The following is a 16,046-nucleotide window of genomic DNA, read 5'->3' as shown; positions in this document are numbered from 1 at the left end:
TTTGTTCTCCTGTAGTATTACCCACATTAAACTTATTTATATGCAGTGTTTTTTAAAGTTATAATGATTAAGGTAATTTAGGGCAGATAAACACACATTACCTTAGGATTTTATACAAAGTAACCGCTCACAAGCAATTAGGGAATCCCCCCAAAACTGCAGACCAAATCATTCCAACAACAGTGTACATTATGGGACCTTCTTATAATTATGGTACATCTTTAGAGTAAACTGCTGTACAGCCTCAAGAGGGTAAATAGCTAGATTTATCTGTATTAACATGGGAAATTAATAGTGAACAGACATATTAGAGAATAGTTGAGTATACCAGTTAGCCTTCTGTTGTAAAAAAATTTAATACATTTTAAAAAAATGTAACACTATTGAGTGAAATTTCACTTTTTGAACTGCTTTAAAAAAAATTCTTATAAGCAACAACAAAAAGTGAATATTTCCACTTAGGAAAATAAAAAATTGAATTCTTCATTATTCTCACACCCCTACCCCACAGAAATAAAAATAAGACCTGAAAAACAGAATTATCAGTTTACTATGGTACTTAAAACAGTGCTATGGAATTTGACACACCTGTTTGATCCTAACTTTCCCAAACCTGTCTGGTCATTTGTGTAATTCATTTCTCCTAAGGTAGGGTGTAAGGTCCAAACACTGAGCTCAGTGTCCAGAACATAATCGTTTTTATAATTATCAAATAATAAGAACATCATACCTAAAATATAATTTTTTTAAGGGAAAAAGTTAATCACTGTTAAGTGTATTAGATGTTATATTCCCTCAGCCTTTAATCCACAATTCAAATCAAGGACTTGGTTCCTTCAAATTTGTTAGGAATTTTTCCGAGGCAAAAATAATTTTCTTTTCAAACTCTTAACTCTCAGTTGTTAAAAATATGTATACTTAACAGCACTATCTAGGACTGTTACTAGTTCTAACAGTCACTTGAAATCTTTTATAATTTCTCTATGGTATAATTATACAGCTTTTTTTAAAAAGGCCACTGAAGAAAATTAAAATCCCATTTCCACTAAAAAATATCTTCCTAATTTAAAAATCTTCTGATTATAAAAGTATTGTTACCTAGAAACTTACCTGAGAAAAATGTGTATTTTGCCTTCAGAAATACATATGTAAAATACATTATACACGATACATATTTATCCCATTATATAAAATTCATTGGTGAGCACTGTCTTACGTAATTCTTCAATGACTATCTTCTGAACATAGTCATTTATTCAACTCATAACCCTGAAAGTCAAATCTTGTAGTTTTCCAAGTTTCGTTATTCTAAGAAACGCTGTGGGAGTGACATTCTGCTACACAAATTTATATAGCTTCCCTTCTTTAGGTTAAATTCCTAGAAAAGTACAAAGCAAAGATACATGTATGTATTTTCATAAGTGCTTTTCTAATTAAATTATGGGAAGGGGGCCAATGACTAGTTTCATTCATTATTTTAGTGATAAAGTTGCCATCTACTGTCTTCTCTGGTGGCTCAGGAGGTAAATAATCCACCTGCAATGCAGGAGACCTGGATTCGATCCCTGGGTTGGGAAGATCCCCTGCAGGAGGGCATGGCAACCCACACCCCAGTATTCTTGCCTGGAGAATCCCCCATGGACAGAGTCTGACAGAGCTGGACCCAACTTCGGGATTAAGCAATACAGCACAACTACTGTCTCCTCCCCCCTTACCCACACCTCTGTCACAGACACATCCCCTTAACTACTCAGAGGTTCATTCAGTAAGGGTTTCACAAGTCTAGTCACTGCTTTCTAGTTAGTTACCCTCAAGTGTAAATTTACATTACTATAAAATCATAAACCATCACAACCCAACCACCAAATTTCCATCTGACAAACCTCTTGTTCCTAACAGGGATCTTAACAGGTCAAGAATTTTTTTTTTTTTAACCTTTCTAAGGTGTGCCCAACCATCATAGCAGCCCCAAATCCCACGTCTCCCATACCTTTACATCCCTGTATGGCCAAATTCATAACAACACTGTCAAAGAAAAAACTTTTAGTTATGCACAGTGTATCTTAAGAGATTACCTTCTATTCCCTAACCCACTCATTCTCAAAGGGTAGCATATAGTCCTTAAAATGAATCAGACTGACCTAATGATTATTTCTAAAATGACTTCTAGAAACTTCATCTCCAGGGTAGCTGTCCAGAGCCCATAATCTGGGTTATAACCAGTTCCCCAGTTTTGCTTAGACCCACCAAGTTTTGAGCTTGGACCTTCTACTTGACAGTTCATGATAATCACTTACCTGAATAGTATTAAAACATATTTACTAAAATTCAATACATCTCCTAGGTGTATTCCATACATCTCCTAGACCTTATGACCTCTGGGATTAAACTTGGCTATTACATAGTCATAGTTAACATGTCACTCCATAGACAGAAACTGCAAGACATCCCAATCCCAGTTATCTTTTATGCTGCCTAAGGAATGTCTCCTCTTATGTGAGAGAGTCCCAGCTGACTTCAGCCTGCAACACAGCCTCCAAATCAAGAGAAGTCATATGTATGACAGTTCAATACAGAAGAATCCACAAATGCAGAAACCCTTCATGATATTGGGCCCCTTACCGCTCACTAGATTTTTCATTTCAAAACATCAGCAACAAAAAAGTATTTAATTTCTAGTGGATAAATCAATTTTTGCCTCATAAGCCTGAAGATGCACCCAAAATGACAAGCCGTTTTTAACAGGGCAAACAAAGCTTATTAAAAACATAGGCACTCATTTTCTTTATAATACTAGAGGAAATGGAGTAGGCCACCAGCTCAAGTTTTTGAAAAATTTTATGCTTGCAGCAGAGTATATTCCCATTGTGTCAAAGATCAACTGTAACAGTAAGCTAACAATTTATATAAATAACAGGAGTCTAGAGTATTTGGTTGGAATAAATTTATTTCATCTGTCTGTAAACAAGGTGTTTAATAGTTATGGCATTTTTTTAAATGCATATTAAATCAGATGAGTTAGACTGTATCCCAGATGTAACAAAGTGCAGGGAAAGAAATGGACAAATCAGCAACAAGATTTGTTTTTAAATCTGTACATTATCCACAAGGCCCAAACAATAGAAGCAAATACTAGAATGTCCCTAAGGTAGTGCCATTCGAAAGAAACCTTGAATAGGTCAGTTAAAATCCATCTCACAATAGCAACAGTTCATTTTAACAATAGTATGGCACAGAATACATATGAGAAAAATTCATCACAAGACAGCCAAGTCCACAATAATGCAACTTCATATAAAAACTCAAGCTGCAAATAAAAGTTGGTCCTATGAAGAACAAACTGGACACACTCCAGATGGTTATGTTGGGATACCTAATGTCCATAATGGCAGCCTTTTACAATTTTACTAAAGAGTAGAGCTGGTGTGCAAAGAAAAAGACAGGAACAAAAATCTGAGCTATTGCAAAGATGGAATGTCCCTTGGGATTCAATCAGTATGGTTACTATAAGGTCATGGGAGGAAGTGCATTTTGCTCTTGTTTTGCAGTTGCACTTGTCATATGTCCTGTGGACACTATGATAAAAGGTTTGTCTCTACTCAAGTGCAACAACAATACTAAAAGCAAACTACTGCAGCTCTCAATAGCTCATCAACAAAAGTGATATTAATTGGTTAAATAAACCAGGCACTGCATAAAAGAAGATGGAAGCAAACCAAATACCTATGTGCAAAGGGAGGGGGTGGGAAAAGAGGAGTGAAGGAAAGATGCATGCACTTTTTCCTCCCAACCATGCGCTATGAAAGGAAGACTAGATGAGCTAAGTAAATGCTCAAAGTGCTGAAAGACATTGATCAAATTAGAGATTGTACAACCGGCACCTTGCTTAATATTAACTTATTTTAGTAATCAATATCCCATTAATTGCTAAGACAAAGTGATGCCCAACTTGGCATGCCCCCTCCCCCCAAATTTCAAGGTATCATGCAAATCATTATTGTGCTGCAATTATGTTGCCAGATAAGGTTGGTTACATACAGTGGTTAACATACAAATGATCCACTGGGCAAACAGGAATTGTGACATTAGAAAATAGGCAAAGAAAAATTAGCTACCATCTATAATCTGGTAGCTCTGTGACCATAATTGGGGTGATGATGAAGACAGTTGCTAGGAAGATGGGGAGAGGCTGCTTACACATCAGACCTCCTCAGGTATAAAGCGAGTTCATATGCTTTCTTGTTAAGTGTGCCTCCGTGGACACCTTCCTTTCCCATGACTATAACCAATGCTGGAGTACACAAGGAAACAAAACAAAAGTGAACAGAATTATTTAAGGGGGGGGGGCAGAAAGAAAGACACCTTTCCCCACCAACAGAGGGATACAAAGGAGACACAGGTTCATACCCCATCACCCTGCATTGCTAATAAAATTTCCAGAATTAAGACTCAAGCTTACAGCTAGGAAAGTTTAAGAGCAATTTTCCCCTAATACTTAACAGTCTGCCTAGCAGCTAGAACCCAGAGTCTCTCAAGTATTTTGCCATTGAGTATGCCTTCTTATTCAATCCGCCTCCATGGACCCCTTCTTTTCCCATTACAAAGACCAAGACTGAAAGAGAAAGAAGAAAAGTGTTTCAAAAGAAGTGTTAATCAAGAGAGTCACATAAGTTTTAGCAGACAGAACCCCGATTAATAAGTTAACATTAAGTCAGTTTTTCATGAACAACGAAGCACTGAAGTCAGCCAGGTCTCCAAAAAGAACTTTCAAACTAGTAATATGCTGAAAACATTTTGACTATTAACTGCATCTTGGAAGTCCAATCAGTGCAGCTGCAGTGCTCTATAACAATATCTTTACACTAGCTAGGGGGAAAAGAGTGTGATTATCTTTTTTTTTTTAATATTGGAGTATAGTGATTTACAAATGTTGTGTTAGCTTCAGGTATATAGCAAAGTGATTGGTTATACATATACATGTGTTTATTTTTCAGATTTTTTCCCATTTAGGTTATTGAGTAGAGTTCCCTGTGTAGGTCCTTATTTACTTTATATATAGTAGTGTGTATTTGTGGAGAAGGCAATGGCACCCCACTCCAGTACTCTTGCCTGGAAAATCCCATGGACGGAGGAGCCTGGTAGGCTGCAGTCCATGGGGTCACTAAGAGTCAGACACGACTGAGTGACTTCACTTTTACTTTTCACTTTCATGCATTGGAGAAGGAAATGGCAATCCACTCCAGTGTTCTTGCCTGGAGACTCCCAGGGACGGGGGAGCCTGGTGGGCTGCCGTCTATGGGGTCACGCAGAATCGGACACGACTGAAGCGACGTAGCAGCAGCAGCAGTGTGTATTTGTTACTCTCAAACTCATAATTTATTCCTCTTCCCCAACTTTTCCCCTTTGGTAACCGTAAGTTTGTTTTCTAAGTGTGTGAATGTTTCTGTTTTACGAACAAATGCCTTTGTATCTTTTTTTTTAAGATTCCACATATAGGTGATTTATCTTTCTCTGTCTTTTATTACTTTACTTAGTATAATCTCTAGGTCCATTCATGTTGCTGCAAATGGCATTCCTTTTATGGACATCTATCTTATATAGAGAACAAAAACCTTCTGATTAGCATGACAAATACACATTAGACTGGTCCCCCAAAAATAAATTTTAAAAAACATACTTATAAAATTCTTCCCTAATTTAACTGCTTGATTAAGTACAAACTGTTAAGTCTTACCAGTGAGGCTAAATGTGTATTAATTACTTCCAGAGAAAAACCAAGACTGAATTTTAAATAGCATTTTCAGTGCCATTCAGAAGAGCGCAAATGACAAGTTCTGAAGGTCTGTGCTTACTGATATCCTCACTGTGTTAGCTTTGTTTTTAATTGAGTATAAAACCCTAAAATAAACTTATTTCCAACAATAGGTTTTTCTATGATGCAGTTCAAAGGTCTATCCTCAAAATATGTGTATGTATATATCAGATTTTATATTTACTGCCACTAGATGTCAGTAGTGCAGTGTGGCGCAAAAACATTCCGGTTTTTATGTCACACGGTTGATGCTTCTTTTTAATATATTTATCTGAGCTCAGCTACTTTTTGAGATTTATCTCCTATTTCACAGCCATCTAATTTTCCTACAGAGAAATACTCATACGTAGCAATGCACAGCAGAACAGGAGGAACCTTTAGGCACTCCAGCTGGTAGGCCCACTGCAGCTAACAGTGGCTTCAAGTTTCTTCACATGGTAGATTTGGTCTTAACATTAGATGGGCCAAATCTGCTCTATTAGGCTATACCAGCCTTCTTTATTTACAAAACATTTTCACAGGTTAACACATTTAAATGTATTTGTAAACCAATTAGATGTCATAATAAATCTCAACTTTTAAAGTTTCTTTCAAAAAAGTGAGACTTATTTAGTACAGTAAGAATTTCTGCAATGTTGATGATAGTCAGGAAACACAAGAAGTTCTGGATCAGTATATAAATGAAATATAGTTTCCTATTTTTCAAATAAATCAGGCACATATAGTCTTTGAAAATATTTAATAAGTGCAAAACTTACTCCAAAACCCTCATTCTAATTATTTCTCTCTTCTCCAGCAATGTTTCTAATAGAAATGGAAGCCAGTATTAATTTTTCATTTTTTATGCTGAATAGTGAATGACTAAAATGTGAGCAAGAAAGAAAAGGAAGACATTCAAAAGTCAAAAACCCAGAGGGACTAAAATAACCAATTTGAATGATTTAACAATCTGAATAGCAGTTGAGGAGACAAAGTGATTTTATTTAACTTTTTATTTTAAAGTATAGTTGATTAACAGTGTTAATTTCAAGTGTAAAGTGGTTCAGTTATACATACAGAAGAGACAAATTTAGATTTTCAGTTTACTAAAGTTGGAACTGAAGAGCTGCTATTAATATTCTATTTCAGCATTAAGTCAGGATGTCAGAGGTGAGGCTGTATATGCAGCGGCTGTAGAGTAAGTTAATCTAAAGCAGTGCCTCCTTCAGTGCTGGGCAGTTCACAAAAACCACCTTAATAGCCATTATGGACTAACACTTTATTCAAAATGTTAAAGAAACTGCTTAATAAGTTGTAATGTGACTTGCAACGATTAACCAAAAGCGTGCTGTACTCACCTCTACCAGCTCTGCCCACGGCCACGTTGTACGTTGGCTCCCCACCTTGACTCTTTGTCCGGATGTCCATTGTGCAGTCACCGTCCACGTATAGGCTATCTCTGATCACTGAGCACTTCTTTGCGCCAAGAGTCAAACCATTGGTAAAGAAACCTTCCCGGTCTTTTCCTACAATCATATCTATTTCTACTGGCTGCCCCCACCCCCAACCACAAAAAAAAAGAGAGAGAGAGAGAGAGAAAACAAAACAAAAAGTTGTAGTTAGTTTCTTGTCTTGGTGTAACAGGCAAAGTGTCAGGTTTGTACTACCACTACAAGACATCCGCATTTCATTAATGTAAAACCAAGTTTCAGTCGTTTCTAAAAAACTACTTAATCTTACGGGATGACATTTTATATCAGGATGACATTTTATATCAGTCAGTTAATTTCACAGTTAAAGAGAGTGGTCTGTTAACTAAGCCCAGTCTATGCAAAGAATCTCCAGTTGGTAGATGACACTAGATAAACTACAAACTTAAGAGTTATTTATAAACTTGTTTCAAGTCAGGTGGTACACGAAGTGCTTATGTAATGGTAAAAATTCACCTAAAAACTTTCAACAAAATCTAATCTATCACAGTCACGTAACAGTCTTGTCATATCAAACTTAAAGTTGTTTGAAAGTCTCCTGAAACAAAGTCCATGCTTGGCAGATCTGTTTACATCTACTCTGCTTCAAATAGCTTGACAAACCCCCTCTAGTACGAACTTCAAGCCCTGAATCTCAGTGCATCCCCAAATTCATATTTCCCTCCTCTTTTATTTTAGCCGCTACTCCCTCTCCAACTTTCCTTCCCCTCCCTCCTCAGTAATCAGTTTTCTTTCTGGGCAAATGCAAAGAGGATTCTGTCTGTAGCACTGCAATAGGCAACCATAAAAGAACAGAGAAAATGGAGGGAGAGTGGGAAAGAAACTGAGGTAGAGACCAGAACCGGAAAGGAGAAAACGTGCATTCTAACATTCCATGAATAAGAAGGAAGGCGTCGCCCCCATCAGAACTGCAGAGTCATAGCAGGCCCCAGCCATTTCCAAGCACACTCCCGCAATCTTCCCAGCCAGACAGCGGGAACTCACACACAAAGACAAGAGGACTGCAGGAAAAAAGTTGATCGCCAGACGCCAATTCTCTGTAAGAATTGTAGTCCACTGCGGCAACAGAGAGCCTGAAAGTACCTGGATAAGGAGTTCTACACAGTTAGACCTCAAACCATGTTAAGTAGTACAAGAATAATTAGTAGCACCCATAGTAAGGGGCCTGAATTTTGGCATTTGATAGGAAGGGGGCGTGAAGCTTAGGAAATTAAGAGAATGTTCCTGTATTTGATATAATGTCACCATTTTAGATCCTTGTGCAGAAAGAGACAAAACAATAAAGCAGCACTGGAGGGCTTATTGACAATTATTCCCCAAACATGTGGCAACCGAGTCAAACCACCAAGTCACAAGAAAATCAGGCGCCGGGAAGCATTAATCTGCACTAGTTCCCTTACGAAGATCACTAGAGGGAGGGACTTGGAGAACTGAAGCATCCCCTCGGTCTTCGCAGATTACTGAAAGCCCCAAGCACCCCCTTTTTTTAGAGCTCTGTTGCGTAATTGGGGATAACGGTATATCGATGAATCTCCATAGGAAAGAAATCAATGGCAGATCGCCATCTTGGAGAATTAAAAAAAAAAAATCCTATGGAGCCAGAGATTCACGAATCCACCTACGTTGTCTGCGTTCATTTCTCGCAAGCCCAAGAGGCCTGGACACCGGCAAATCTACGCCAAGTGGCCGCGAGGATCCTGGGGGCCGGGCAGCCGCCGCCTCCCACAGCTCGCGGCGCGGGCGGCGCGCCGTCACCGGAGCTAGGGGCGGCTCGGCCACCCGAGGACCCGCGCCCCAGCCCGGCTCCTCCAGTCCCCGCTTCCACCCGGGAACGTACAAAGCAAACCCCAGGGCTTCCAGGGGACCCCGGGGCGGGGGCGAGAGTGGGGAAAAGGCCCCCCACCCACGAACCGGTGCGTGCCCCCTCCCCCAGCCTCATCCGGACAAGCACTGGGAACGCCGGCGAGCCCGGCCGCCGCCCCCGCCACTCAGCGCAGCCCCGGCGAGGGGGCGTCCCCGGGCCTCGGCCTCTCCGCCCGCCCGGTAGCCGCATCCTCGGCGCCCGCCGCCCGTCACACCTGCCGGCGCGGCCCTGCCCGAGTCCGGCCCCGCGCTGCGGCGTCCCCACGGCTGGCCCCGCATGGGTCCGGGGCCGGGAACCCAGGTCCCCGCCGGTCCTCACCGTAATGCTCTGGAAGACGCCCCCGGCCGTGGCTGCCCAGACGTATTTGGCGTCGCAGTAGCCGACAATGGCGGCCTCCTGGCAGCAGCCATCGCACATCAGGTTATCCACGTAGCTCTGCCAACCGGCCATCTTCGAGCCCTTCGCACTGCAGCGGGGACGGCAAGGAGCAGCAGGCGCAGCGGCGGCGGCGGTCGCGGGCGGCGGCGGCGGCGCGGGGGGAGGCGGGGCGGGGGCGGAGAGGAGGCGGCTCTGCGCAAGCACCGACCGCCCCCCTCCCCGAGGAGCTGCGGAGGGAGGACGCGGGGACGGCGGTGAGGGACAAGCCGCGGAGCGCGCCCGGCCCGGCCGCCCTCCCGCCCGCGACCGCGGGGCTGATTAACTAGCGGCGGCAGGCTGCGGAGCGGCTGTGACGGCGACGGCGCTGGAGACTACTCTTCACCGTGGCTCCCTTAGCTCTCCGCGTTCCGGCGGGGCGTGCGCGCGCGCGCGTGCGTGCGATCCTTCCGCGGCGCCCTGACTCTGAGGGTCCCGAGAAGGGAGGGGGAGACTGAGCGGGGGCGCGGGCGCGGAGGGATACTGCCGGGGGCAATCACGGCGCCACGTGCGGCCGGCGAGGTCTGAGTGAGGCGGCTTGCTGAGGATGGCTGAGCCTCGGACCCCGGGCCTGCGGAGAGGGCGTCTCCCTAGTCGCACTCGGTACCCCGGGGACGGCGGCGTCTGGGGCGCCTCGGAGTCCCCGCGTCCGGGCGGTGAAACGCCTGGGTCCTGCGGCCGGCGGCTCGGGATGCGGAATCTTGCGCCTTGGTGTCGGATTGCAGAGTTGCCCTGGTGACGGGATGCGGAGCGTTAACTCCTCTTTGTGGTCCGGGCAGGCGGGTAGCAGAGTCGGCCACTGTCATCTTAGGCATCCTCAGTGGAACCCTCTTCTCTGGACCTCTCGGCCACAAACGCTACCAGGCGGGCGCGCTCCGGCAATCTGAAATCAGAGTGGCATTCTTGGCTTTCAGGAACATTTCTGAGCTTTGCCGGTCTTTCATTGTTGCTTCATTTGGGTACCAAAGGCCTCTCATTGTGTGGGTTCCTTGACAGGAAGAGCCTCTCTTCCCCTGTCTTAAAGCGGCTAAATTGCTCGTAAATTCCGAAGGAAACAAATAGCGAGCAATGTAAAACTATTGGTTGGTAACTGGGAATGTTACTGGTGGGTCGAAGAAATCTGAATATATAAGAATTTAAAAATCTAAGAACGGGTTCGTTGTATGAACATATTACTATTTCTACTCTCAAAAGCTAAACTAATTTCGGGACCCAGATCGGAGAATGGCTCGTATTTAGGTGGTAAAACATGGGTAGAGTCCCTGTGAATATTGCGTGGTCTTTAGTAACCGCTGGGCGTTATGACTATGCAAAGGATAAGGAGACGTCCCACGATTTCGATTTTAAATGAACTAAACGACCTGTCAATGAAAGGAAGAGAGCATCTCAGAGCGTTTTTGAAAAAGTTGATTTTCAACTTTAAAGTTATCATGTAAGGTCACAATTAGTGACAAGGAGGGTTCCACATATGTTGCTCAGGAAAGAAGATAAAAAACGTTGCTACGTAATCTAATTGGTTCTGACGTTTTGTATTTTGTCTGATGTTTGCTTTGAAATGTACAACTCTTAACCGGCAAAGAGGGGAAATCACCGTAAGCGAACTCCCAAGTCAGGCTCCTATCAGACTGAGATAATGAATTCTCTCAGGTTCTGATGATACATAGAACTTATGTGCTATAAAATGTGTGCCAAACTTGTTTCATTTTTGTAAATGTGCCGCCCACCTGATTTAGTTACACTTACTCTTGTTTACTACTTTTTTTGTGTGTATGGTGGTCGTTGATGGTTTTAATCCTTCAGTTTTACCAGTTTATCAGCCTCAAAGTTAATGATACACTGCTGGTAGCACGGTGCCAATGTAAGAATTCGTTAAGCTGTACACTTATTTGTGCTCATTATACAGATTGTAATTCAGTAAATTTAAACAGTAAACAAAGGTAACGAAAAAAGAAAAATAAAATGATAGTTTGAAGTTGAAATTGACTTATTTATTAATCTACAATGAAGTTTTATTTGAAGTTTTTAAGATTTAATTTTTACACTATTTTCTTCATATAGCAAAGCAATGCAAATAATTCTTGTTCTTTTATTGTCTAAACAGCAAAAGAATTAAGTCAAGTGAATATTCTGCATATTCAATTCTCAAAAGATTCTAAAACACATGGGGTAAAACAAAAGAATTTAAAATTCTTATTTTTTAATATTTTTCAAAATACAAATCTAAAATTACTATTTTATTTTTCAAACGGTGTCATTTCTATCCCAGTATTGCACACAGAATTCCTCCTCCAGGGGATCTTCCTGACCCCTGGAGAATAAAAATAAAAAATAAAGTAGAAGAACTATGAAAAATAAACTTGTATAATACAGGTTTTACAGTTTAGATTTTGAGATGATGCATTCGAAGAGTCTGTTTACTGTCTCTTTTTGGTATTATAATAAAAGACTCCTAATGCCCTTTTTCTTTAGAACAAGCCTCAGAGCATGGGTGCCTTATTTTCTATTTGTATACAGTGATCTGTTCCTATTTCATTTAACTGTTGCTTATCACAAGATATTTCAAAAGGCACAAGTAGATGTTGAACACTGTTTTAAGAATTGCAATATAAGTCCAAGAGAGTATCAATATGAGAAAAAGTACCAATTTTTATCTTTCTCTGCTTTTATTCTGGGTAATTGATAATAGTGATGTCTGGGCAAAACCAAAGAAAAATAAAACCGCTGTTGTTGAAACAGATATCCAGAAGTAGCTAATAACAATCAGTTGTAGCATATTTAAATGCGGAATGCATTATTATTCATTGTTTCCAAAATATTTTATTCTTATTTAGAATAAGAATGAGCAATAATAACTGTGGTAAGTCATATTTAATGTACAGTCAAGGAGTGCCTGAGCCATTTATGTCCACATGTAAAAAGTCATTTGACATTTTAGCAAAACACAAACAAGTTGAAATTAAGATGTATCCAACCTGATAACTGTGGTGTTGGCAAAGACTCTGAGAGTGCCTTGGACAGCAAGGAGATCCAACCAGTCCATCCTAAAGGAAATCAGTCCTGAATATTCATTGGAAGGACTGATCCTGAAGCTGAAACTCCAATACTTTGGCCACCTGATGTGAAGAACTGACTCATTTGAAAATATCCTGACACTGGGAAATATTAAAGGCGCTGGGAAAGATTAAAGGCGGGAGGAGAAGGGGACGACAGAGGATGAGATGGTTGGATGGCATCACCGACTCAATGGACATGAGTTTGAGTCAACTCTGGGAGTTGGTGATGGACAGGGAGGCCTGGTGTGCTGCAGTCCATGGGGTTGCAAAGAGTCGGACATGACTGAGTGACTGAACTGAACTGAATCTGATAAACACTGGGGTAAGAGCTAGAGAACTAACCCCAATACAGTAAAACTCTAATAATAATAACTAGACCCACCTCAAGTCCTCAATTAAGATTTTGACTTCTACGCTTGGTTTTCTTCAAAGGTGTTTTAATTATAAAATTGTCACAACAATCAAGAAAGTTCAGAAAATGGAGCAAAAGCACCATTAATGCCACAAGCAATACAAATGTTATCTTTTAAATCTATTCACTTGTTTTATTTATGATTTTTACGGTTAAGAACAAGGAGTACCTACAATTCTGGATTTGTCAATTTTACCCTGAAACTATGAATTTTTTTTACTAGCTTTAGGTTATTTAATACAAGTTAACAGTATATTTTCTTTCTGATAAATTGAATTTTCGAGTAATATCCCTCTTTAGGGCTTCCCAGGTAGTGCTAGCGGTAAAGTATCTACCTGCCAGTTCAGGAGACATAAGAGATGTGGGTTTGATTCCTGGGTTGGGAAGATCCCCTGGAGGAGGAAGTGGCAACCCACTCCAGTATTCTTGCCTGGAAAATTCCATGGACAGAGAAGCCTGGGTGGGCTACAGTTCATGGGGTTTCAAAAGAGTCAGACACAACTGAGCACAATGGCCTTCTTTATTACCAGTATTGTTTTTTGTTGTAAAATCTTTTTTAATTGAAGTATAATTGATTTACAGTGTTGTGTTAGTTTCTGGTATACAGCAAAATGATTTAGTTATATATTGTTATTTAGTCACTAAGTCATGTCAGGGGTAAAGTCTATTTTGTCAGCTATTAAACTATGTTACGCTTTCTTTTTTGTTTTTAAATTTTATTTTTGGCTGTACTGGGTCTTTGCTGCTGTGCGTGGGCTTTCTGTAGTTGGGGAGGGGGCTGCTACTCTAGTTGTGGTGTGCAGGCTTCTCACGGCAGTGACTTCTCGTTGCACAGTACAGGCAAGCTCAGGTGCGCAGGCTCTAAGGTGCGAGCTCAGTAGTTGTAGCACACAGGCTTAATTGCTTTGTGGCATGAGTGATCGTTCCAGATCAGGGATCCAACCCATGTCCAGTGCATTGGCAGTCAGAATCCTAACCACTGGGCCACCAGGGAAGTCCCCTGCTCTCCATTTATTGATATTTATCTAATATATCCTTATCTCCCTCCTCTCTCCCACCTCCCTTTTGCCTCCCTCTCCTTCTTTCTCTTCCTCCTGGTCCTCCCTCCTCCTTCCTCTCCATCTCTTACTCTCACTTTCTCTGTCCTTAAATTTTAATGTCTCCTTTTATATTCACTTAGCTACATTTTATCTTTTTGTCTAATATGTATACTATTTAATTTTTTTATTCATGTGGAACTCATATGTTCATTTTCTATTCTTTTAGTGTTACACTGAAATTTTACCATGCATATTTAATAGAATAAAACTTTAAATTAAATAATATATTACACCCTCCAACCAGATAATCCAAGGACCTTAAAACACTTTAAGTCTGGTCACCCCTCTTCATAATACTATTATTTTACACACATGCTTCAGTTCAATTCAGTCACTCAGTCATGTCTGACTCTTTGTGACCCCATGGGCTGCAGCATGCCAGGCTTCCCTGTCCCATCACCAACTCCTGGAGCTTGCTCAAACTCATGTCCATCAAGTCAGTGATGCCATCCAGCCATCTCATTCTCTGTCGTCCCCTTCTCCTCCTGCCTTCAATCTTTCCCAGCATTGGGGTCTTTTCTAAAGAGTCAGTTTTCCCATCAGGTGGCCAAAGTATTGGAGCTTCAGCTTCAGCATCAGTCCTTCCAGTGAATATTCAGGACTGATTTCCTTTAGGATGGACTGGTTGGATCTCCTTGCAGTCCAAGGGACTCTCAAGAGTCTTCTCCAACTCCACAGTTCAAAATTGACAGTTCTTCGGTACTCAGCTTTCTTTATGGTCCATCTCTCACATCCATATATGACTTCTGGAAAAAGCTTTAACTAGATGGACCTTGGTTAGCAAGTAATATCTCTGCTTTTTAATATGCTATCCTGGTTGGTCATAGCTTTTCTTCCAAGGAGCAAGCATCTTTTAATTTCATGGCTGCAATCACCATCTGCAGTGATTTCGGAGCCCAAGAAAATAAACTCTCTCTCTGTTTCCATTGTTTCCCCATCTATTTGCCATGAAGGAATGGGACTGAATGCCATGATATTCATTTTTTGAATGTTGAGTTTTAAGCCAGCTTTTTCACTCTCCTCTTTCACTTTCATCAAGAGGCTCTTCAGTTCCTCTTTGATTTCTGCCATAAGGGTGGAGTCATCTGCATATCTGAGGTTATTGATATTTCTTCCAGCAATCTTGATTCCAGCTTGTGCTTCATCCAGCCCAGCATTTCACATGATGTACTCTGCATAGAAGTTAAATAAGTAGGGTGACAGTATTCAGCCTTGATGTATTCATTTCCCAATTTGGAACCAGTCTGCTGTTCCACGTCCGTTTCTGTTGCTTCTTGATCTCCATACAGATTTCTCAGGAGGCAGGTCAGGTGGTCTGGTATTCCCATCTCTTGAAGAATTTTCCAGTTTGTTGTGATCCACACAGTCAAAAGCTTTGGCATAGTCAATAAAGCAGAAGTAGATATTTTCCTGGAACTTTCTTGCTTTTTCAATGATCCAACAGATGTTGGCAATTTGATTTCTGGTTCCTCTGCCTTTTCTAAATCCAGCTTAAACATCTGGAAGTTTATGGTTCACTGTTGAAGCCTCGCTTGGAGAATTTTGAGCATTACTTTACTAGTGTGTGAGATGAGTGCAATTGTGCAGTAGTTTGAACATTTTTTGGCATTGTCTTTCTTTGGGATTGAATGAAAACTGACCTTTTCCAGTCCTGTGGCCACTGCTGAGTTTTCCAAATTTGCTGGCATAATGAGTGCAGTACTTTAACAGCATCATCTTTTAGAATTTAGAAATAGCTCAGCTGAAATTCCTTCATCTCCACTAGTTTTGTTCACAGTGATGCTTCCTGACGCCCACTTGACTTCGAACTCCAGGGTATCTGGCTCTAGGTGAGTGATCACAGCATCGTGGTTACCTGGGTCATGAAGATCTTTTTTGCATAGTTCTTCTGTGTATTGCTGCCACCTCTTGTTAATATTTTT

At 41.2% G+C, this 16,046-nt stretch overlaps 1 protein-coding gene across 2 annotated transcripts; it reads right to left on the bottom strand.

Annotated features, from left to right (window-relative positions):
- Positions 1-2,927: 2,927 nt before the first annotated feature.
- Positions 2,928-9,634, bottom strand: PFN2 (profilin 2). 2 transcript variants are annotated; one of them, XM_005201812.5, is made up of 3 exons: positions 9,464-9,634; positions 7,150-7,342; positions 2,928-4,291 (listed from the first exon to the last, which is right to left on the bottom strand). In XM_005201812.5, the coding sequence occupies exons 1-3, from the start codon at positions 9,593-9,595 to the stop codon at positions 4,194-4,196; spliced, it is 423 nt and encodes a 140-aa protein (XP_005201869.1). In that variant the 5' UTR covers positions 9,596-9,634; the 3' UTR covers positions 2,928-4,193.
- Positions 9,635-16,046: the final 6,412 nt, after the last annotated feature.

This window comes from Bos taurus, chromosome 1 (genome assembly GCF_002263795.3).
Source record: "Bos taurus isolate L1 Dominette 01449 registration number 42190680 breed Hereford chromosome 1, ARS-UCD2.0, whole genome shotgun sequence".
NCBI classification, from domain to species: Eukaryota; Metazoa; Chordata; class Mammalia; order Artiodactyla; family Bovidae; genus Bos; species Bos taurus.
The sequence above is the reverse complement of the archived record's forward strand: the minus strand, read 5'-3'. Positions and strand labels throughout refer to the sequence as shown.

Bases quoted from the DNA above. Each gene is read 5' to 3' on its own strand.
- PFN2 (XM_005201812.5), bottom strand. From the start codon at position 9,595: ATGGCCGGTTGGCAGAGCTACGTGGATAACCTGATGTGCGATGGCTGC. The intron at 7,343-9,463 runs GTGAGGACCGGC...GGGTGGGGGCAG, and splicing joins GCGTCTTCCAGAGCATTACG to CCAGTAGAAATAGATATGAT. The intron at 4,292-7,149 runs GTGAGTACAGCA...TGTGTACTCCAG, and splicing joins CGTGGGCAGAGCTGGTAGAG to CATTGGTTATAGTCATGGGA.